We start from the raw sequence: 23,816 nt of genomic DNA on the forward strand, positions 1-23,816 counted from the left end.
CCCTCACAGCCAGTCTTCAAACACAATCAGAACAAGTCGCCAAAAAAATCCTGCAGCAGAAAACTGGTTCTAATTAAAGGTGACGTGTGTGTGTGTGTGTGTGTGTGCAGGCCACGTGCAGCTCGTACTGTATACGACGGTCTGAATGCAGCTGGTACTCAGAAGGCTACACACTCTCTCCTTCGAACACATGCATGCACGGCACGCGGGTGGTTTTTCATCTCATTACTGCTCGTCTAATTTAATATGGGCCCCGCTGCACCGCTCCTCTCATCTCCTCTGGTCGCCTCCACCCCTCCTCTCTTCTTCCAGACAAATAGCGGAGGAGGGGTCGGATGAAGGGGTGAAAGAGAGCCCGGCCCGGAGCGACATGACGGATGACAGAGGAGAGACAAAGGCGAGTGAGGGAGATGTGGAGGAGGATGGAGTGACAGTGGCGATGGAGACCGAGAGGACGGAGAGAGGAGACGAGCGCTCGCCGCCGTCACGAGGGCGGACGTTTTGGTAATTAGGGAGAAACGCTCCAACAGCTGTTTGCTTGACCTCGTGTTCCCTCCGTCGTGCTCCATCACACACACTGAGGTTCACTGACACACTCATTCACATATAGGGTAGCCTTACGTAATCCGCTCTGTCTTTCCTCCCTATTATGTAACTACGCTTGAAGGATGGACACAGACACACACACACACACACACACACACACACACACACTCATAAATATTTTCTTCTGCCAAACTCAGAGTAAAGAGCCTGTGTGGATTTGCTGTAAGACTGATTTTGGAGGCTTTACGAGGACGAGGGACGTGTTTTACAAGGATCAAGACATGATGACAAAAAACTGAGAGCATATTTATCTTTAGGGGAAGAGTTCATATCTCAAACTGAGAGCAACATTCCTCTCCACTCACTCAACAGCTTCACAAAACTGAATTAATTACTACATTTGTAAATTAACCCCCCCCCCCATTTACATTTTCCCTCCTCTGACTTTTAGTTTTCAGCTGTTTGGACGGTCAAAAAACTGAAGCATAAAAATGTGCTTTTCATGTCACAGCTAACACGACTACACACTCTGACTGCTTCCTGTCTCACCTGGGGGGAGAAAGCGGCCAATCGCGAGCGAATAAAGTTTACATTTGTTGTGAAAAAAAGCTGAATTTCAGCTTTAAAGCCAACATGGAAAGAAAGGAGTTTCCATTGCAACTGAGCAAAGTCCCTCTGCTGATGAAGACCATGTGATGTGATCAAAAGCTGCAGACTCAGCCACTAAATGGACCTCGAGCCTGAACTGTGCTGTAATAACAACACTGCAGAGTGTTTCCACGCCGTCACAGTCGTTACACTCATCCTCAGAATCAGGTCTGGGTGACTTGTGTCTTTGGGCGGGACACCAAACCCGAAGTGGCTCCTGATTGGCAGCCCAGCGTCTAGCATGCCACAGGTGTGTGTGTGTGTGTGTGTGTGTGTGTGTGTGTGTGTGTGTGTGTGTGTGTGTGTGAATGGCTGAATGAGCCAATTGCAAAGTGCTTTGTCCGTCAAGGTAGAAAATTGGTATATTTACTATATATTTACTATTTTAACCATTAATAACATGGAATTAAAATCAAAAAGAGAGATTTACTGCACAGGGTGTCTGAAAGTGACACGAGATCAGATCAATGTGTCGGCCATCGGTGACATGCAGGCGGTTAGTGATATTGATCAGGTTCCACGGTCACTGACACAACAATAACAGCAGGAAAGAAGAACAGCAGTGAAGCAGCAGCTTTATGGCTGAACATTAACAGTTTAATCAATACTACACACACACACACACACACACACACATATATAGATGCAAAACACACGAGGAAATCAGGCCTCCGACACAATAATCATGGAAAAGGCGTCCCTCTGTCAGACCAGGCAGAAGGGCCTATTCAAAAGCCATTATCATTATCATAACCATTATAACAGTTTCACAACATTAAGCATCATCCGGCCCATTTAGCCGAACGCAGGCAGCCCCCCCGAGTCTGATCTGAATCTGATCACTCCATCTCATCTCATGCAAATATTCCTCCTTCGCTGACACTCGCTAATCTGATTAATCAATTATAATCTGACCTACACAGGCGGCGCTAAAACGACACGCTGCTAATCCAGCCTGTCAGAGCAGGGGGGGGGGGGTTAACAAGCCTGCTCAGAGGAAATAAAACTGATGTAGGGGTCTTTTACAGCAATGTATGTATGTGAATTGAACCAATATGAGTCTTTAATATTGGCTTCATCAATAACAGGGGTTGTCACAGAGTCGCTCTGCTGAAAAACAAACAACCTTCTGGTAGTTTGAGAATGAAATTAATGATGAATGTGAGCCGGGCTTGAATGGCTGAATGTCAGCAATGTAAATCTACATGAAAACAAGCACTGACAGAGACAAACTTTCATGGAAAAGGTGAAAGAAGTGGGACAACGAGGTGGAGAAGCTGCAGCTGACAGCAGCTCCATAATGCGAGGCCTCCAGACAGATACGAGTGTTTCTGACCGGCCGCCTCTCAGGTTGTTTTAGGTATCTGAGCGATGCTGTCGCTGAACAGATGCAGACGCTCCAGGCTGGAGATGAGATCTGATGTGTCTTCACTGGAAGCAAACTGATCCCAAACTTTATGTATTAAAGTAAGTGTAAGGGTTTAGTGTCGACAGCATTTTATGTGAAATCATGTAACTGCACTTTGAAATATGCTCATTTATATCTGATACCAACTCCAATACATCAACTCAGGATATCAGCTGATACCCATCAGACACCAAAGCTCCCACCTGGATCTTAGCAGGGCGATTTAATGTGAGGTTACATGAGGCCATGGACCGCTGTGGCATTAAAAGGTGAGTTGGAGGCCCATTGTGGCTGTTAATGAATTAACTGATTGCAGAAACGCTGAATTTTATAATAAAACTGATTAATAAACTGTATTTAATGTGGATCGGTCACACTGGCACCCAATCCGCTTATAAAGGTCAGGATCACCCTGATCCAGTGGGTCGGATCAGAGCATCCCTGCTCATTTAAATGTTTAAAAGCAAAACGCAGCGCAGACGTGTAAAAATCCTTCACGTTTCAACCAAATTCATCATCTGACGTCTCCTGACGCGAGCCTCACAAAACAGACAAGAACAAATTAAAATAACCTAAATAACGTACTGCGACACACACACGTCTGCATGTACCTGCACACGGCTGCATACCTTCACCCACACACAAGAGCCGCAGCATTCATCAGCATTTGAAACATGGAGCTGATCTGCATCTAAGGCTGGGGGCTGGGGGCAGGGGGCTGGGGGTGGGGGCTGGGTACGAGCTCTCTGAATTCACTGCATGTGTGTTTTCCCTTGTAGGAAGCTGGAGTACATCAAAGCAGGCTCATTAAATACAGAAATATACAGACAGAAACTGTGTGTGTAAGAGAGAGAGAGAGAGAGAGAGAGAGACAGGAAAACATAAAGAAGAAGAAACTAAAGGACTGGAATCGAGTGAGGGAGGGGGGCAGGGAAGATGGAGAGAGATGGAGACAAGAGTTTTATTCTGATGACTCAGAGTCCTACTTAGAAGAGTCTTGACTCTGATGAATCATGTGGCTGAATATCAAACTGACGATGAGAGCACATGTTAGGGCACGCACACACACTGTACACACACACGCACACACACTGTACACACACACACACACACACACACACACACATACACACACACACACTACATGCAGTCCTCAGTTCCTTCACTGGTGGCCTGCTTCAAACCAGCACATAAGCTCCACCCATACTGTATGAAGTACACACACACACACACACACACACACACACACACACACACACACACACACTCTGACAGCCCGGGGTCCGTTGAGTCTGCTGCCTGAGTCCAGGTCAGCGAAGAGGCGGAGCTGTCAGCCAATGGCTTACCCGCCGCTCTGCCCCACTGGCACAGATCCAAACAGGCGACGGGCGCAAACCCTCGTCTGCATCACACCCCGAGCTCACGCCCACTCGCCCTGACACAGCGGCCCTCAGGCACAGGCCGCCTTCCTCGGTCTCAAGACTCTGGGTTTGATTTGTTTGGGCTGACACTGGACCGTCACCAGTTAAAGGGTCAGCTCACCTGAACCACAGGGACGTATGGTTGGTAATCTTTCTTCGACATACATGTCTCTTGAGATCTCTGCCTCCATCTCAAGAGAGCGGACGTGAATACACTTCTGGTCCAGCGAACAATGGAGTCGGTCACGTTTTTCATCAATCTCACATCCTCGGCACACTTTTCTCACGTTTTTTGGAGAAAGCTTCACCAAACAGTTCAACAACATCCTGCAAATTAAAATGGCTTCAAAAGTTAAACAGGGCAGCACACACCGACACAGTCACCCTGTTGTGTTGCTAACATGCCACCACCGGCTCAGAGGGGAATAGCACCAGCATATCATAACAAAATATTGGAATATGAACGAGTTTCGCCGCAGATTATGCGTTTATAGAGGCTGCGCATGGATGCCCGAGTACTCGCATTATACGGATATACGCGCCGCTCCTCTGGGGCTAATTTCTTCAAAACGACTCCAAATGCCACCAAAGTTGTCTGGGTGAGTAAATGGTCGTATTTAATGCTACAAATAAGGTCCAGGTTGTAAATAACAAGAGTTATCTTTTAATAGTTAAGTTACCCGAACTTTGGGAAAACAACATCCTGCTGGTCCACTTTCTCATACAGGTGCAGCTCCCACCTGGTTCCAGACCTGTGGATCACATCTGTGATAGCGGTTCAAATGGGTTGAGCTCATTTACAAATCAGACATTAGTTGGTGGAGTTAAGTCAGACTGCAGCGGGATGTGTCGCTCGCTGCTGATTGGTTTAACAGGAGCGTGACATCAGGCCGCATGAATGAAGAGAAACTAAGCGAAGCAGCGAAGCTCCCAAAAACACTTCAGTAGAAACAGGGCCAACCGCTCCGAATCCTCCTCGAAGATCCACAAAACATTCACGAAAGATTTCACATTCAGGTGTCCCTGGTCACGGTCCGGTCCAGTCCTCAGGCACTACTCCGTCACCCCCCCCCCACAGGCCTCCCTCTACAGCCCCGTCCCTCCTCTCTGTCCTCCATCCTGTCTGTCTCCAGAGTCTCTGCTGGGCTTTACTCTTAAAAGCTGCATTATCACTGTGTACACAGTGAGACACAACATGTTCCCGGTTGCTAAGCGACAGTTGCCGTGTGATACCGCTGGAGATGGGAGTGGTGCCGAGAATGTTATCAGTGCTCGGAGGGGAGGGGGTGGGGGGGGTCTGGATCGTACCACTTCATTAAACGGGGACTTAATTTGATATCGAGCTCTGTTTTTGTCAATGGGCGGCTTCGCCAAAAATTTCACCCCCATTTCCTGCCTCTCCCAGTGCAGCCATCTTAAAAGGCTTGAGTCTCACGCCGTATTTCGGGCTGTGTTGTGGTTGTTTTAAGGAGAAGAAGTGTCTCCCTGCGCTACGCGGGCTCAGGCATGCTACTCTTTGTGCACTGTACCTATAAATAAATTATTTACAGGAAACGACTCTTCCAGTCTGTTATTTTAAGACTGAACGTCATGTGACTTCAGTGTGTGTGTGTGTGTGTGTGTGTGTGTGCAAGCAGCTGCATGTGTGAGAGATTCCTGACTTTCACTGAGGGCTACTGATCAGTGTTAAAGTGGGGAGTGAGTAAATAGCAGAGAGGAACTGATGATGATGGAGGGTTTTCTTCATTCTTACACATTTGCAGTCTCTCCGTCTGCCTTCCTGAGGCTCCCACGACCACGACAACAACAACAACAACAACAACAACAACAACAAAGAAAGGTGAACTTGGCCGAGCTAAGGCAGGTCACATGACATCAGACAAACGTGAGTCCCAACAGGGTTCACGTGAACAAACTCCTTCAGTAAAGAAGCATCTTGTGTGGAAGATAAGCTGATATATTCATTTAAAGGTAGTTGGCTGAGACACCCACTGGTTTTCTCTTTCTGACATTTCAGAAATTGTCAATAATTGATTTTTTTTTGCCATTTGGAGGCAGCAGGGAAAGCTGTAAACACAACACTGACATATTATCACAGTTGATATGGTGAACGTGTGAGCAAACAGTCGCCTATTTACACATCCGGCAGGCACGGAGCAACATTAGCATTCATTTAGAGAGACATGATGGACGCAAGTACAATATTTACTCTCCTCTCAGCTCTGTTTTTGTCTCCGACGACTCCTGAGAAATGCACGTTTCTTTAGCCGCTGATGGCTAACTGTGTGTGCTGCTTGGTGCTGTGCAGGTGGAGCGCAGCAGGTTTACCAGCACTGCAGGCTGCTGTTGGAGCTGCTGATTCTCTGTAAGCAACACGGTTCACATTAAAGGATAACTTTCGTTTTTTACAACCTGGACCTTATTTGTAGCATTAAATACGACCATTTACTCACCCAGACAACTTTGGTGGCATTTGGAGTCGTTTTGAAGAAATTAGCCCCAGAGGAGCGGCGCGTATATCCGTATAATGCGAGTACTCGGGGCATCCATGCAGCCTCTATATAATGCATAATCTGCGGCGAAACTCGTTCATATTCCAATATTTTGTTATGATATGCTGGTGCTATTCCCCTCTGAGCCCGCGGTGGCATGTTATCAACATCCGGCTCTCTAGACAATTACCTCTGACTTGGATGATGTCATTTCCGAACGCCGCGCGCTGTGTTATGTGTTGTGAGACAGACATTTATTGACACATCCAGACGCGTATCTCCTGGCCGCAAGTCCTACTCTGAGCAACAGAGGCATTCCTCCTCTGTTGTCATCGATGAACATTGTCCACAAGAACACCACCAGTTACCGTCTACTCGTGGACGTGCAGCCGTTTGTTGTTGTTTGGCCAGCTGTTCCTCTCTCTGCCTCCTCGTCCGTGTACTCTGGCTCAAAACGGTAAGGATGTCCATCGTAAACAAAGTCGTCGTCCACCGGAAGTCGGAAAAATATTCATCCATTTTGTGAAAAATAACAGTCGCAAACTACAGCTAAACTAGCTGACTGCCGCAGAGTTAGCCGTGTTGTGGCTGGCTGCTTCGGAAATGACATCATCCACGTCAGAGGTAGATGTCTAGAGACGCCGGATGTTGGTAACATGGCACCACGGGCTCAGAGGGGAATAGCACCAGCATATCATAACAAAATATTGGAATATGAACGAGTTTCGCTGCAGATTATGCGTTATATAGAGGCTGCGCATGGATGCCCCGAGTACTCGCATTATACAAATATGGTCCAGGTTGTAAAAAACGAAAGTTATCCATTAACATGCAGTCATTTCACCCACTGTCCATGTAAAAACATTGAAGAGTGCAGCTTTAAACTTTAAACTCAAGAGCGGTTTTTCAGTCTCATGACGGGTTGCTGGAATATTTCTCACGGCTTCAGCCTCTCTTGACCGTTTCGACAAACGCTGCAGCTGCAACCAGGAGCGAGGGGAACACGCCCCTGCAGGTGACCCTTCAGAACCACACACCTGCTCACAAAAAGCACACGATGGACTGAGGTATGCACACACACAAAGACACACGAGTCGTCCGTCTAAGCTGCACTGGGCCGACGGGAAGCTCTGAACACTTTCTTCTCTATTACGTTTCCTCGATGTGATTTGAAGTCTACTTCATTGCTCCCACAGCATTAATATTATATTTACAGAGACACTACCTCTTGTGGATTTTCACTGAAACTCTGACAACAGGAAATGTAATAGCTGCAGGCCAGCTCGTGTCTGTACGATGCAATGTCTCAGGACGACTGGAAAACTCATAATGCAGCTGCTCCGTTCCGCTGACTGAGCTGTTGGGTCGCAGTCGACCTCAGACTGACCTTCAAACATCTGCACCGCAATGAGCCGTCCTGGAAAATAAAAAATCTTTCTGGATTCAGAAACTCCATCAATAACGTCATCACAGATCCTGAATGATTGCATTCCTCTGATCACATCAAGGTGCCCGACGCTGAGCGACGTCTCAATCAAGCTACAGCTGTTATTCTCAAACCCTGTTGTTTACTGTCATGACCCCCGTCATGGTTCTATGAGCGGCCCTGTGTTCTGCTACCTGAGTGTGTGTGTGTGTGTGGGGGGGGTTAGGTGGCCTGTCTGACTGGTGGAGAGTCTGCTGCTAACTGGATCCTGAGGCAGAATCGTTCCAGATCCAGCTGTTTTCACAAACAGCTGGGGGGGCTGCAGCTTTGAGCAAACAAACGATACTAAAGCAGCAGTAAATAATGAATTTGTTGGGACTGTTTTCAGCTGTGGATCTGGTGCTTTAACGGCAGCAGGACGGTGTGTGTGGGACCGAATCAGAACACACTGCAGTGTGTGTGTTCGAGGTGATGAAGGAACATGTCAGGCAGAGCAGCAGAGGAAGAAGAGGCATCAGGTTTGGATACACTCTTTACCAGTGGCATGCACAGGGGGGGGGGGGGGCACTAAAGAGGTACTAAAGTGCCCTCTTGGAAGCCAAAAAGCGTGCTAAAGTGCCCTCTTGGAAGCAAAACGCGTGCTAAAGTGCCCTCTTGGACACCAAAACGCGCTAAAGTGCCCTCTTGGGAGCCAAAACGCGTGCTAAAGTGCCCTCTTGGAAGCAAAACGTGTGCTAAAGTGCCCTCTTGGACACCAAAACGCGCTAAAGTGCCCTCTTGGGAGCCAAAACGCATGCTAAAGTGCCCTCTTGGACACCAAAACGCGCTAAAGTGCCCTCTTGGGAGCCAAAACGCGTGCTAAAGTGCCCTATTGGACGCCAAAACGCGTGCTAAAGTGCCCTCTTGGATGCCAAAACGCGTGCTAAAGTGCCCTCTTGGAAGCCAAAACACGTGCTAAAGTGCCCTCTTGGAAGCAAAATGCATGCTAAAGTGCCCTCTTGGACACCAAAATGCACTAAAGTGCCCTCTTGGAAGCAAAACGCGTGCTAAAGTGCCCTCTTAGACGCCAAAACGCGTGCTAAAGTGCCCTCTTGGAAGCAAAATGCATGCTAAAGTGCCCTCTTGGACACCAAAATGCACTAAAGTGCCCTCTTGGGAGCCAAAACGCGTGCTAAAGTGCCCTCTTGGATGCCAAAACACGTGCTAAAGTGCCCTCTTAGACGCCAAAACGCGTGCTAAAGTGCCCTCTTGGATGCCGAAACGCGTGCTCAAGTGAAGTCCTTTTTGCCCCTGCCCTTCAAAAAGTCTGTGCACGCCACTGCTCTTTACATTCATTAACAGAAATATAGGAAACACATTCTGTAATAAATGAGTCAAGTGCGGTTTTCCGGTCTTATGAGGTCTGACCCGCAGATCATTGAGGGAACGAGACCTTCTTTCATGTTGCACATCTTCTCCTCTCAGACATCTACGGTTAATAACGTAGTTTTTTCAGGAGGACGTTTTAGACATTCGTTCATGTAGTCAGAAAAAAATGTCAGTTTGGGTGAAAATCAACAAGGGGGGGACTAAAAGCAGCGCAGCGGGTCTTCAACAACCTGCCTCAGTTGGCCTTCGAACCCTCTGGTCAGCCACACCACCACCCGCCAAACCGGCCCCCCAGTCCAGCATAACTGGGTCAAAGGCAGTAATGCCCGTAATGCTATCAGCAGCACAGAGAGACGACCTACGAAACCAAGGCAGCATCTTTCTGTTTTCAGCATGTTTACAATTACTCATTTCAAGTAAGATAATTCTGTCTACAAAAAAAAAAAGGAAAAAAGATGCAACCTGGAATCCAAATCTGAAAATGAGGTCAGACAGCAACAAACGCAAAGTGGGAAACCAGACGTTTGACAGTCTGCTGGTGTCCCTGATCTCAAACAGCAGCTTTTCTCTTCTATATTTAACCACATTCTCCGGCTTTCTGCCTGCAGGATGACAGACAGAGAGCGCAAAGAGACAAAATGACATTTCAAAAGATACATTTATGCATATTTTTGGGCAAATCTACGAGCAAAATGGCTTTTGAATAGAGCAGAAGTACCTTTTACTGTCGTGAGGATCATTTCAGGAGCTAACTTGGATGTGAGAAAATAGAAGTCAGACCTGCTTCAGCTTCAGCTTTGAAGGCTCTCGATGGATATGTGTTCCTGTAGAAATATTTTCACATTTTTGCTCGTAATTTGCATTACATGTTGATTCTCATGACATTTTAGAGACTTGAGCATTATTCTAAACAGCAAAATGCACGATAGCATCGTAAAACATCTCCTCTGCTAAAGCCCCTGATGCTCCGCCGAGGACTAACGTCTGTGCGTTAGCCGGCCTAACACGAACACAGACGCAGGAATCGAAGCGAGCACACAGTGGCTGGGATGTGTTTCTCTCAGCGAGCTGCCCCCCCCCCGTTCTTTAAGAGCTTTTGGAGAAAGAGATGGCGAGGACTGCCTGTGCCAGTTCACTGCACAACTGACAGTTGTGTGCTGTGTTGAGCCCTCAGAGAGATGCAGAGAGGCAGAGATCTGACAGGACACACACACACACACACACCTGGGGGCACAGGGAGGCAGATGCATTTGCATGTTACACTGGTCACACATCCTTTCTTGGCCAAAGTTGTGTGTTATATAAGAAAGTAAGTGCTTTACTCCATCTACCTCCACTGCACACACACTGAACACACACACACACACACACACACACACACTCACACACTCACACAAACAGAAGCCACACACAGGATTTTAGCATGTGTGCATGTTACATACAGTTAGCAGCAGCTTCTTGACACCCACCCTCTTCCCTACAGATGCACCTCAGTGTGTCGCTGCTCCCCTCGGTCATTGTTCACGGCTCAGACTCAGTCAGGGTCCCTCTCTCTGCAGGAGTTCATGGGACGGTCAACGATGGAGCCCGATGGATTCATCAACACGGCTGATAAAACACCCAGAATCACTAAAGCTCAGGCACCAACAAATCTCTGAGTCTTTCGTGTCTCTTTGTTCATTTTGGGTCGTGGCAGGTATTTTATTTCCAGCAGGCGACTGTCGCATTCACGGGGTGTCAGACGTTGAAGGCGTAACATTACATCAGCTGTAGTTAATTTAAACACAAGATACTTGTGCTCAAAAAGAGGATTCATTCTCAGTGAAGAACCTTGGAGCTCTAATCTGCCTCTATACCTGCCAAAGAGCAGTGATTCCTAACACGTCTCTGGGGGTCATCAGGTGGAAACCTCCCTTCAACAGTGTTTCGCCTACTTAGTCCCACTACACCTCCAGGAGGTTAGGCAGTGAACTCCGGCGTCCCAGAGTCACCCCCCCTAGTGCCAGTTCACACTGCTCCTACACAATCCAAACAGCACCGCCACGTTCAACCGACCCAGAGATGCTCCAGGTAGTGGCCAGTACCGATGCTACCATTTAACTATTGCTAATGCTACTGCTAACCGCTAGGAAGAACAGAAGAAGACAATGGAAAATTTAGAAGGTGCTGAAGGTGGAGGCCTAAACCACAGACTAGATTTAACAGCCTCTTCTAACATTTCCTTCAAGAAGCAGCAAACCCTACCATTTCCTTCAAAAAGCAAACAGAGCAGGAAAACAAACCCTAACATTTCCTTCAAGAAGCAGACAAAACAGGAAAACAACCAAAAAGATCAAAAAACAAGCCAACTCTGTGTCTTACCACGCAAACTCACCTGAACAGGCCGCATGGTCCCAAAGAGAGACTCTAGCTGGCCACACCCCCACCTTATCTAAACTTCCTGGTTCTCTTCCTATTGGCAGAGCGAGAAGATGGGGCGGGGAAAGCAGAGCAGAGGAGAGGTGTCTTGTTCAGACTTTAACCTCTTCTCTTGCCGGGTTAGGCATGCATGTCCTCTGCCTGCCCCCCCACTGTCCCTATTTCACCCCCCAACTACTATTATTTCTCCTGATCCATATCCACTGACTAGACCTAGCAGCCTCATCTGACATCTCCCTCACTGTCTTTCTTAAATTTTGCCCATGCACTCCCAGCTCCCTCAACAGTGAAACAGCTGACCCTGCAACAAAACCTCTACACCCCACTTCAACCGGACAGACCCTGGTCTTCCATCCCCTCTGCTCAGATTCTGTCTTTAAATCTGCATACTTAGTCTTCTTCCTTTCATAAGCTGCCTCCACTGAATTTTCCCAAGGGACTGTTAACTCAATAAAATACACAGTCTTTTTACTCATGGACCATAAGACAATGTCTGGCCTCAGATTACTATAAACTATTTCCTGGGGCACAACTAGCTGTCCTCCCAAGTCGACCTGCATTTGCCAATCATCAGCCCCTACCAGGCAGCCACCTCCCTGCTTTCTCCCTGACTTAGCAGCTCTATTTTTCTCCCCCTCTCGAACAAACTGCACATCTAACCTCTCCTTTCTAGAACTTCCAGAATTCACCTGCTTCCTTCTCTCCTCAATGCCTGCGGCTAAGCTTCTCAGCACCTGATTATGCCGCCATGTATACCGGCCTTGTGATAAGCTAATTCTACAACCTGACAAAATGTGCTTTAAACTTGCTGTACCTGAGCAGAGTGGGCACGATTGATCGCCCTGTACCCAGAGACTTAGGTTCTGCGGGGTTGGCAACACATCGTATGTCGCCCCTATCAGAAATTTAATACGGCCTTCCTCCATATGCCACAGGTCCCTCCAACTAAGTTTCCTCTTCTCAACACCTTCCCAATTCAACCATTGTCCCTGTTTGGCTTGACCAACTGCTTTTGCCCCTCTTAACAACTCCTCCTGCCTACGCACCTGTTCCACTACAAGCTTTCTTTTCTCCTTTAGACCTGCTTTATTCCACACTGGTTTGCCTGGGCCAAGCCCCAAGCCTCCCCGGCCAAATTGAACATTTCCTACTATTTCTGCATGCCTAAGAGCTGCCTCTGCCTCCTGCACTGCTGCCCTTGGGTTCCATTTCCTCCCCCCAGAAGGATTCGGAACCACATTGCTAACTAACATGTCCTTACTCCCAGATAATAAAAGTTCTGTCCTAACCTTAGTGCATTTAAACTCCTCTGTTAGACTGGATACTGGCAGCTGAAGCATTCCTTTCCCATACAAAGCTACATTGCTTAAGCACCTGGGAGCACCCAACCATTTTCTAATATAAGAGCTAACTAGCCTTTCCATTCTCTCTGCTACAGATAATGGGACTTCATATACTGACATTGGCCACATTAACCTAGGATACAAGCCAAACTGCAAGCACCACAACCTCAGTTTTCCTGGGAGCCCTGATTTATCTATTCTCTCCAGCCCTTCTGCAACATCCTTTCTAAATTGCACAACCTGTTCAACATCATTCAGGTCCACATTGTACCACCGTCCTAGACTCTTGACTGATTTCTCCCTAATTGTTGGGATTTCCTCACCATCTATAGCAAACTTTCTATCACTTACTTTCCCTCTGTATATTGAAATACTCCTTGACTTACTAGGCTTAATCTTCATACTAGCCCACTTGAGATTCTGATTGACTTTATCTAACAACCTCCTTGTACATGGCACTGTTGAAGTTAGCAGTGTCATATCATCCATATAAGCCCTAATTGGTGGAAGACGCATTCCATTCTGCCGTCTAATTAACGATAACGCTGAAAGTTTCGTGCCAAAATGTCTGAATGAAACTTTTTTTTTTGGCTGCTGTCTGGCTCATGTGCTGCTGTACCTGGCCAAGGTTTACCTAAGAGGAAGATGAAGCTCCGCTCTGTCACACCAGCTTCAGAGAGACTTTGTCATATTCACTGAACGTTTGCTTGTTCAACAAACGGTCGGACAAAAAAAGGACAACAAAGGAGCCACCGATAGTGTCAAGACCGAGAAATGAAACGACTTATAATTAACCAAAAATAATGCGTACATTCGTCAATAATGAAAATAATCATCAGTTGCAGCCTGCAGAGATACATCAGTGTCAGCAGATATGTCAACAAGGTCTTTAAAATGTGCTGATCAGCAGATATCTTGGTCAATATTTCTTCACAAAGTTTTAATATCACCTGCTGATCACTTCTGATTCTTTTAATCTCTCAAAGATCAACATCAATGCTTCCAAACTCGGCCTCAGTCAGGTTCCAGCGCTCGCTGCAGCAGCCTGGGGGGGAACACCGCCGGCTTATTGTTTTGGTCAAAGTCTAAAAAGTTTTTTCTCACATTTCCAGACAAAGAGGATGAAGCAGAGGAAACACGACATCAAGCTGTGTAATGGATCTCACCTTTTCAGGAGGGAATTTACCCTTTTTTAAATGACGGAGGGCAGCGGGAGGAAAGCCGCTGATGGTGGATCTCTGGGACACTTTGTGCTGTCGTCTGTCCAGGTGAACAAACTGAAAACTGAACATGTTCAACCAGAGAGAAAAACAAGTTTCATCAGCGTGCTGGCTGACTCCTGTGAGGAAACCTTCATGGCGTTTGTCTATCTGGGGCCTTATTTCATCTCCTTTCTGTTATTCTCGGAAGGTTTTCAAACTGTTTTCCTTGCTTCTTAAAAACAAAACGCCTTTCGTCATCTGCATGTGGAGAAAACAGCTGCGCACACCCCTCATCAGATATAATCAAAGAAGTTGCGTAACAGTGAGGGATGCAGTGGAGCAGACGGGAAACAAACATCAAAGACAGGACAAGAAGAAGACGCGAGCCTCTTTAGCTGTTTCTGTCAGAAATCAATCTGAAATTAAAGATCAATCTGTCTTTCACAGATCATCGGTTGTAGAAAGTTGGCTGCAGTATTTAGGATTTGAATAACTAATTAACAGGTTCTGGCAGTTTTGGTCATTTAAGCTGGAAATGAATGAAAGCAGAGTCCCGCCTGCACTGTGGAAACAGCACAGAGAGAAGGCCGATGCACCTCGAGACTGAACACTGATTCGTACGTGCAGAAATCAATCAAATCAGATCAATAACGTCCTGAACCCTGAAAACAACACGAAGGCTTTGCAACATGCACACACACGATGTGCGACAGGAAAGCAGAGAAAGAGAGTCCCCGTGTCCTGGGATGAACTCGGCTTAATCAGCAGCGATGAGACAATCCCGAAGGACATCGCGCAATTATGATGACCGAGCACCTGCCGTGGCCGCGGCGACACGTTCCTGGCCGAGACGATGAAGACGAGCTCTGCCGTGGGACAGGAATGAGCCGGCATCATCAGAATCACCTCCGACCTCGTGATTTCCTGACTCCTGCCCTTCGGCGCGCAGCAACCAGGTGATCGGCATCACCAACGAGTCATTTCCCTCCTTCGTCACGCGCCGCCACAGAAGGCTCCTCTCATTGACTCGTCTCGCTCGCTCAAAGTCAACAAGCGGCGCTGAAGCTGAAGCACGGCGGTTATTGATGGGACTGTGACAAGCACCCACTTAAACACATTTAGGAAATGCCAAATGATTGGAGTGCTTGTGTACGAGTGCACGAAAGGCATGCGTGCATCCTCATGCCAAGCTGTGAGAGGCAATGAAAGATTGATGCTCAGCCAAGCCCTAAATCATGCATGCAAATGGAAATGCTGTGCTAACGTACAGAAGGAGGGAAGCAGGGCACATGTTTGCTCTCATGTTTAAACACACACACACACCTTCACTAGTGTTGGCCAGGTACTTTGAAAGACATGGCAGGATGCTAAAAAGATGGCAGTCTGTCCATTTAGTAGCACAAACCAAATCTTCTGTCTCTTTCCAGCTCTGTGTTCCTCTTCGTCTCTGTTCCTGCCCTTCAACCCAACATCTGAAAATCATCCAAAATCCAGCTTCTGTGAGGAGGCTCCATGTAGTAAAACTCCTTTTGTAGGAGATAAAGAAAGGAGGCTTCAGGAGGAGTGTGTGGAAATCCATCATCCAAACACGTGACGGACACACGAACATGGAGACGTCACCTGTCAGCAGCCGAACACTGCAGCTCACCGTGGGACGGTGAAGGGCTTATATACCACAGCTAACAGGCTGCCATGGCAACCCCATCACCACGATGACCGCAGCACAGAAGAAACACCAACAGCCATTCACTTTGCTTTGTTTTTGTAATTTTTCCTTTTGAATCCATTGACTCGAGTCAAGTTTTTTACTGTTTAAAAGGAAAAGTTCACTTGATCATGAAGCAAATACAGACTTTATATAAACCACTTACAGCTGTTTTACATTTGCATCATTTATAATTTCCTTTGGTTTATTCTGACACGTGTTGCTGACGTAACAAAGACTGAGACGCACGCATGTGAGGGTCAAAGCCCTCGACGACTCACAACTTCATCTGAGTGACAGTCGCTTGTGAGGCGCCGTCACCATTTGCATTCTGCACGTCAGCGTTTCTCCTCACAAACTGATGTTGTGAAACAGGCCTCAGATCCTGCATCGTTCCAGTTAATGTGGCAGTGAAAACGGTTCAGTGATTCACATCCTCGCAGCAAAAGTGGGTTTGATATGGAACCAACATTTAACAGCAAGAATTCTGTTGAAGGAACAATAAGAAAGATTTTCCAATAAAGAACACGAACCCTTGAAATGCACGTTTCATTTAGATACTCGACTGTCTTGAGCTGCTGGATGTTGTTCAACTTTTAAAAAACATCTTTAAAAGACTCTCAGTCTGTTACAAAGTGAACCATCTCAACCCTCCTGTTGTCTTCGGGTCAATTTTGACCCGTTTTCCAGTGTTTGCATGTCATAACTATGGTTTTCTCTCATATAATTCATTGAAAATGACACGGATGGTTCCATGCTATGCTCTCTGCAAGTAAAATTAATTATGACTATATTCTTTGAATTATGTGTGTTTTATTAAAATTTATAGCATCTGTGGTCTTCCCAGTCAAATTTGACCCGGCCACAATAAGTGGTATAATGGATCATACTGTTGTGCTTTCCAGTACAATAAACACACACACACACACACACGCACACACACACAAAGTTACTTATTTGTAAACTTGATTCCATGACAACTTTTGTTTCGTGATAATACATCAATTTATGTGCCTCAGATCATAACCAAAGTCAAAATAATCACAATTTCTGTTTTTTTTTTATCAAAAAAAGTGTAATTTTTTATAAATTACATCTATTATATCAAACATTACAAAAATTAGTGTAAAATATATGTTGATGTGTTGGAAACAAGTTGACTAAAAAGGTTCAACACAGAATTTGATGATTATTTTATACTTCATGCTTTGCAAGCAGTCAAACCAGACCAGAAGACTAAAGGTGCAGAGTAGATGGGAAGACAATACGAGGGTTAAATGAGAAGTAACAGTGATTTCTTTTCACGTTTCTTTTTATTATTTTCTCCTCTGTCTCTTCTTCTTTAAGATTAATATAGTTTATCTCTGTTTGTACAATCCTGCAGCGTTCCGCTTCATTCCAGCACTTTCTGCTTTAAAATGTCTTGTATATGTAAATATCAAAGAGTTACAGAGAAAACAGCACCAGTCCAACACTGCGTCACATCACTGCAAACGAAACAGGAGCTGGTGACAGGTGAGACAGGTGAGACAGGTGAGACAGGTGTGCAGTGTGCTGAGAGTAACTGACTCCAGAACGAGGCTGGATTGAGACAGGATGTGCCGTTTGTGTCCATTTCTCTGTCCTCCGTCGCGTCCATGCGTCACTTCCTGGCATCAGGAGGAGCTCAGGAGGAAGGACAGGAAGGTGATGATTGAGCTCCAGCTATTCAGCTCTGCTGTGTTGTCGGGTGGAGAAACGCCAGCGAGCGCTGCTGAGCTGCACCTCTACGACGGTCCAACTGAAACAGAGCCGCGGCGATCCTTTAAGGTCACCGCGCGAGTGGATCACTCAATAAATATTTTACTTGAAACTGCAGTAGGAGGTCACAGTAAAAACCAGGGTGACTGGAATGAGCCAGATACTCTGCTCACACTCATTAGAGAAGCCGAGGATGGCTAGCTTCAGTGGCTACAGGCCGCGCAGCTGCCGATGTGTCAAACATTTTCAGGCCCTGCGATGCATTTCGTAAACACGCTCGATCTGCGATGCATCTGCAGACTGATGAGATGATTAAAGGGGTCGACAGAAAACTGAGATAAAACAAATGAAAGATAAGGAGTGAGTGATACTGAGGGAGAGCTGCAGACACAGATACAGTTTGTGTCCCTCATTTAATGCTCCATTTAGCAGAAGCACAAAATAAAGCCATTCCCAGAGCAGCGCTGCTTGCAGACACACGGCCGTCATGGACTCGTATAAGAACAGAAAAACAGTGCGATGTAACACGTGACACACAGTCATATTCAGCACATGACGTTTCTCCCAATACTTGAGCAACGCATAATGACTGTGAGCATTTCAGTGAGAGGCCGACGTGAGCAAATACACACCGCTGATTTCCAGCCATTTAGAAAAAATGTTCATTTGTGCCGAACAAAAACATGAACTAGAAGAGCACTGAAAGAGCGCACACTTCCATGATCTGCAAATCTGCGAGCACAGCCGTCACAGTCCATATCATCGCTGGTTCTTGTGAAGCATTGAGTTCGAACATTTTATGGGTTCTTCCTTGGTCCAAGCTAACAAGTTTCATAAAAAACGGACCGGTAACGTCCATAATCCTAACAACCTGGACCGAAGACATAAAACATGAGAGGTCAGTCCCATCTCCTCCCTCCTTTTCCTCACGTTACAACAGCCAGCAGGTATTTATACATGAACAATAAGTGCAAACTGCAGCGAGTCTCTGTGACACAGAGTCATTACGAGCTTGATTAACAAGCTCGTCCGTCCCTGAGCAGCCTCTAGAGTAGCTGCTGACAGGCAAACTACGATGAGGCCACTGATGATGCTTACTGGAACATCTAACTTTTATGCAAGAACGGCACCAATAACAACATAATAATCAATACCCTCGCGTGGAGAGCAAGCCGGCTGTTTATTGGTGCTGAAATTAAGGTAATCAACTGAACAAGTGAGTTAACAAATGAAAAGTAAGTAAACAATACTGTACCTCTTCAGTTCAAACACAGTTAAATCCAATTCATCAGTGGTGTTAAACCAAAGGAGATCACACACACACACGCACACACACACACGCACACACACACACGCACGCACGAGTGATGATAATACTTTTAGACACAGCAGCCTGGCATTGGCAAATACTGGCAAGATAAACACAGATTTCTTGTTTAAAACTCCTCTTCCATCATCCACCATCCTCCTGCACAGTTTCTCACACTGATATGATGTCTTTTATTGGAAGTAGAGGTGATAGCTTTCAGTCAGGTATATACGCAGACTACAGGAGCAAAACCCTTTGCATCTGTCATAATGTTAAAGGTGCACTACGTAGGACTGGGAAACAGTACACATGCATTAACAGCGTTCAGTCACGTTTATCTCACGTTACTGTTCTGGCCGATGCCGAGGATACGGAGTGAGAGCGCGGACGCTGACTGCAGTTCACTTAATGGCCACCGGTGTCATTAATAACAAAGATTTTCTGAGAGTTCCACACGGTACCTTCACATGTGCTCATTTCACAGTGCACTGCAGATGCAAGAGCTTCCACTTAAGCTATGGCAAGAAGAACATAAACAGCAGCACAGCAGTTTCAGGAAACAGCTGTACTACTCTCAAGCTAATTTTAAACAAAAGACCCAAAACATGCAAACATCTGTCTTTTCACTTGGTCCATCACAACAGCGAGAGCTGAAAAACTGTCGCTTTGATGAACCTCACTGCTAAGCACTGCTCTGCTCTTTCAGATACAGTTAACCTCTTTACATGATGGGCCAACGAGTTTGAAACATGCCACACTGCTTAATCAAGCACATCAAGGACAGCCTGCATTAGCTTTACGAAGCTCTGCACAAACTGCACTGCGGAGTCAGCTGTTAAGGTCCATGCAGGCCGGCCTCAGCAGCACTGAACGCAGGCCTCAGGACTCCCCCATGACAATGTGTGCAAAATGTTTTCTTCCATCCTCGAGTCACCGTCCCAATCAGAAGTGGCAGGAGTCGGCTGTTGCATTAATTGCATGCAAACTGGCAATTTCACAGTAAAGAGGCGCTAAAACAGCTTAACGTAAAAGGTCTTGTTCAAATGCACTTTAGCATTATGACAAGATCTGGTTCACATGAAAGTGATGAAAAGAAGCCTAAAGAAGATCCCCTGAGCTCAGCTCATTGATGCAAACATACACACAGTGAACAGATACGTTTGTAAAGAACTAACATTCAGACAGAGCGAGTCACAGCTACTGTACACTTCATGTTACAGCTGACACCGTCATCCTGAACGACTCAACACAACATCAGACTTAGCATAACAACGTAGAATACCAACATGAGAGCGACCTGGAGAGCAAAGGTAGAATCCAGCAACAATGATGAAACCAGACTCTGAACATTATTCAGCAGCATTAACAGGCTCAGGGAGGTTTCTTTGAATTACTGCAAAAGCAAAACCTTCAGGATTCATCACTTCTCCGACCATCACAGACCGGCTCTGCAACCCAACTGCACAGTCAAGTACGATGAAAATCGGCAGCTCTTACCTCGATGAGGAAGTCCCCCGTCCTGAGCCCCGCCTGCCATGCCACGCCTCCCTCGTCCACGGACTCCAGGTACTGCAGGGCGGGGAAGGCAGGTGTGGGAGTAAACTCCTCAATGGGCGTGTCCGCTGCACGGCGAGGAAGGACAGAGGTGGAGAGGATTAAAGAGACAGTAAAATGACTCGCTGTGACACCTGCAAGACGCACAGGTGTGGCGTGTTGTTAGCTGCATTCATCTACACCTACATGCAGTTAATGTTATTGGTAACACTTTTTCCTCCTATAACAAGTCAAACATCCTACTGATATAATGACTTCTCTCTGTGTCCAAGGCCTGGATGTGTTTACGTTAGCTTAGCACAAAGCCTTGAAGCAGGGGTTGACAGTCACATCATGCATATTTAACATGTTGAGATGGAAGTGGTTTTAAGGAACGCGATGATCGTGTCGTATCGTGCAGGAGGGAGATGCTAGTTGTCGCTGTAGTTCAGAGCTGGAGACGTAAGGCAGCTACGACAGCTCCACCACAGCTGGGAACCACCACCACAGTGACATCTAAATAAAATACATTATTAACCCCTTAACGCTGATTGTTGCGAATTCGCATCACACCGCTTTAATCCACATTGCTGCTGAATCGCGCTGCATTCCTCTAACGCCGGTTTGTGCATATTCAACACACACCTGGAACCTTTTAATGGCACTGGTTTCTCATCGGACCGGTCAAAGTGAAACCTACATCCATTGTGTTATTTACAATGTAATGGTTGTAAGCCAATTTTGTGGCTTTTATGATGCACATTTATGAATTTTGAAATAAATTGCATACATTTTTATGCAAATTAGAAACGACAGGCGTTAATGCTTAAATGCAAGCATTAACGCCTGTTGTTGCTAATTTGCATCATATCTGTTGTATGTGCTACAGAGAAATTAACAAACAATTTGAAAGCAAAAACACAAAGAATTATTTTTTTAATATAATTCTAAATACATTCAGGCGTCAAGGGGTTAACTCTCATATATTGTGTTCAGTTAATCAAAGATGAATTGCACACTGTTTGTTTCTATCTCACCTTCACTACAAATATGCAGCACAATGGCTGACTTTTCAATAATCTGTATAGCGTGACTCTCTCGATGCATCCATGGTTCAGCTATAAGGTCAGATGGGGAAACCATCTGGAATAATTAAAGCCTGGACGCTCAGAATTACAGGAGGTTTTCCCTTTGCAACACTGCGAGACCGCAGCATCAGCGCACAGCGCATCGGATTTACTTCCTGACCAACACCAGCTGGACGCGATTAGCATCTCAGCAGCCCTGACCTCAGAGCCGGACAGCCAGGTTTGCGAACTGTCACGGCTGAGCAAAAGGTGCCGTTTGAAAGCATCGGTGATAACAAGACAAGATAACAAGACACGGTGTGTAAATATGACAGCGATGCAGTTACTGAAGGCTTTTCCTGCTGTTGCTGACTGTTTTCCTGCTGCTTCCCGTCTTTGAGCTGAGCTAGGCTTCACAAGCTTCGACACTGAAACTGAGATAGAGCTGATATCAATCAAGAACACTTCTCAAAGTGTTCCTTTAAACAATAAATGCAATTATGGTTTCAAATGAAGACCGTGGTGTCAGAAGGGAAAAGCTGTCTTCTGCACTTTGCAGGATTTTTCATGAGATATTTAACAGTCTGCACATTTAAGCATCCATTTGTGTCTGTTTAGGATATTTAATGAAGGCCAGCGCTTAAAAGGAGGGAATGAGTGAACAGACGGCCTTTTTTATTAAGGCTGAAACCATTTGACAACTTTTAATGTCTTGGTTTGGGTAATAATATCAAGATCTCACTTTGACGAACGTATTTTCTTTTCTTTTTTAGCCAAATAAACCAAACCTCCGACACACACCTGGGCTTCATTTTGCCTCAACACAAAGCAGCCGAGATAAAAATCCTGATTTATCTCATGAAGGAATTAGTATAGACTTCAATGCCAACGCAGTGCTGGGACTACATTTCAGCTGATACTTAAAGAGCTTTGAGGTTGAGTCCTGTTGTTGCGGACGATTAGATGAAAGGTGAAAACATACATGCTTATTGAGGCTGGAGGTCACTTCACACCCCCATGCATCAAAAAGATAATGTTTTGGTGATCTTTGCAATGTGCTTCCCTTTAATTTCTTCAGTTTAGCATCCAGCCTGCACTGTAGCATCACTCCATCCTCCCCTTGCATGGCTCCAGCCCCCCATCCTCCCTGCCTCTCTCGCTCTCGGGGAGGTTAAAAAAATATTGCGGCTGGGAGAAACCAGTGGTGACAAGTGACACTTCCTATAACTCACCCCCAGGAAGACGCGGTCCACAGGCACGTGCGAGGCTTTCAGGGGTGGGGGGGCGGTATTTACATGCTTGTGACACAGAGATGTCGACGGAGGAGGAGAGAGGAGGATGGACAGAGAGCAAAAAAAAAAAAAAAACAGCAGAAACGCAGCGAGCAAAAGAGGATGTAAGCTGATGTGACAGCTCGAGCATCGGTGCACGTTGGCGTGCTCGTGTGTGTGTGTGTGTGTGTGTGTGTGTTCACCCCCCTGCAGGATAAGCTCGGCTGGGTCAGTTCCCCGGGGTGATGGCAGAGTGTGTCAGAAAGACTAGAACATTCCTCTTGTTTTTCAAACCAAATCCTTCTTTCCTCTCCCCGCACGTCAGCCTCTCTCTCCATCTCTGCCCCCCCCCCCCCCTCTCTCTTTCTCCCCGTGTCTTAAAAAACGGGCGCATGAATATACTAAATTTACCTCTCGACAGTAACCACGGCGCGGACCAATCGAGCAGCAGCGCACAGTTGTGGAATGCAGCGTGGATTATGACATGGTGAGAATCGTCATAGAAACCGACGCAGCAGCTCAAACTGGCTATTTTTAGAGCCAATCTCACGGCCTGGTGAAATATCAAACCGCCTGGATCGGCCACTCGTATCGCGGCAGCTCATGACGCCAAACACAAATCCAAAAAGTGATGTCACATCACAGATGTTCCTGCCGGCCCTGAAAGGTGGGCAGCACCTATTGCAAAGATGTGGAAACCAAAATGTGGACAAGTTTGGGAGGGTTTACCATCACCTGCATCCATGACAACAGCACATGCCATCTCAATGTATCTGACACCCCTGCTGTGTGTGTGTGTGTGTGTTACATGCACTTCTCTGGAGGTCACAAAGTTGCTTCCAAATGTATTTTTAATAGCACAACTTATTTGCATGTATTTGCATGCTTTTGCCGATGGGGGCTACAGCATCACTTCATG

At 46.3% G+C, this 23,816-nt stretch overlaps 1 protein-coding gene across 2 annotated transcripts in view; it reads right to left on the minus strand.

The window, feature by feature from the left end:
- Positions 1-23,816, minus strand: part of LOC121606397 (SH3 and multiple ankyrin repeat domains protein 2-like) — a 198,406-nt gene that overhangs the window by 24,596 nt on the left and 149,994 nt on the right. For both annotated transcript variants that reach the window (XM_041936707.1, XM_041936698.1), the window contains exon 16: positions 20,524-20,648. In XM_041936707.1, the coding sequence (XP_041792641.1) occupies positions 20,524-20,648 (125 nt within the window). The remainder of the gene's footprint in view (positions 1-20,523; positions 20,649-23,816) is intronic.

The sequence above is a fragment of the Chelmon rostratus genome, chromosome 1 (assembly GCF_017976325.1).
Source record: "Chelmon rostratus isolate fCheRos1 chromosome 1, fCheRos1.pri, whole genome shotgun sequence".
Taxonomy (NCBI): Eukaryota; Metazoa; Chordata; class Actinopteri; order Chaetodontiformes; family Chaetodontidae; genus Chelmon; species Chelmon rostratus.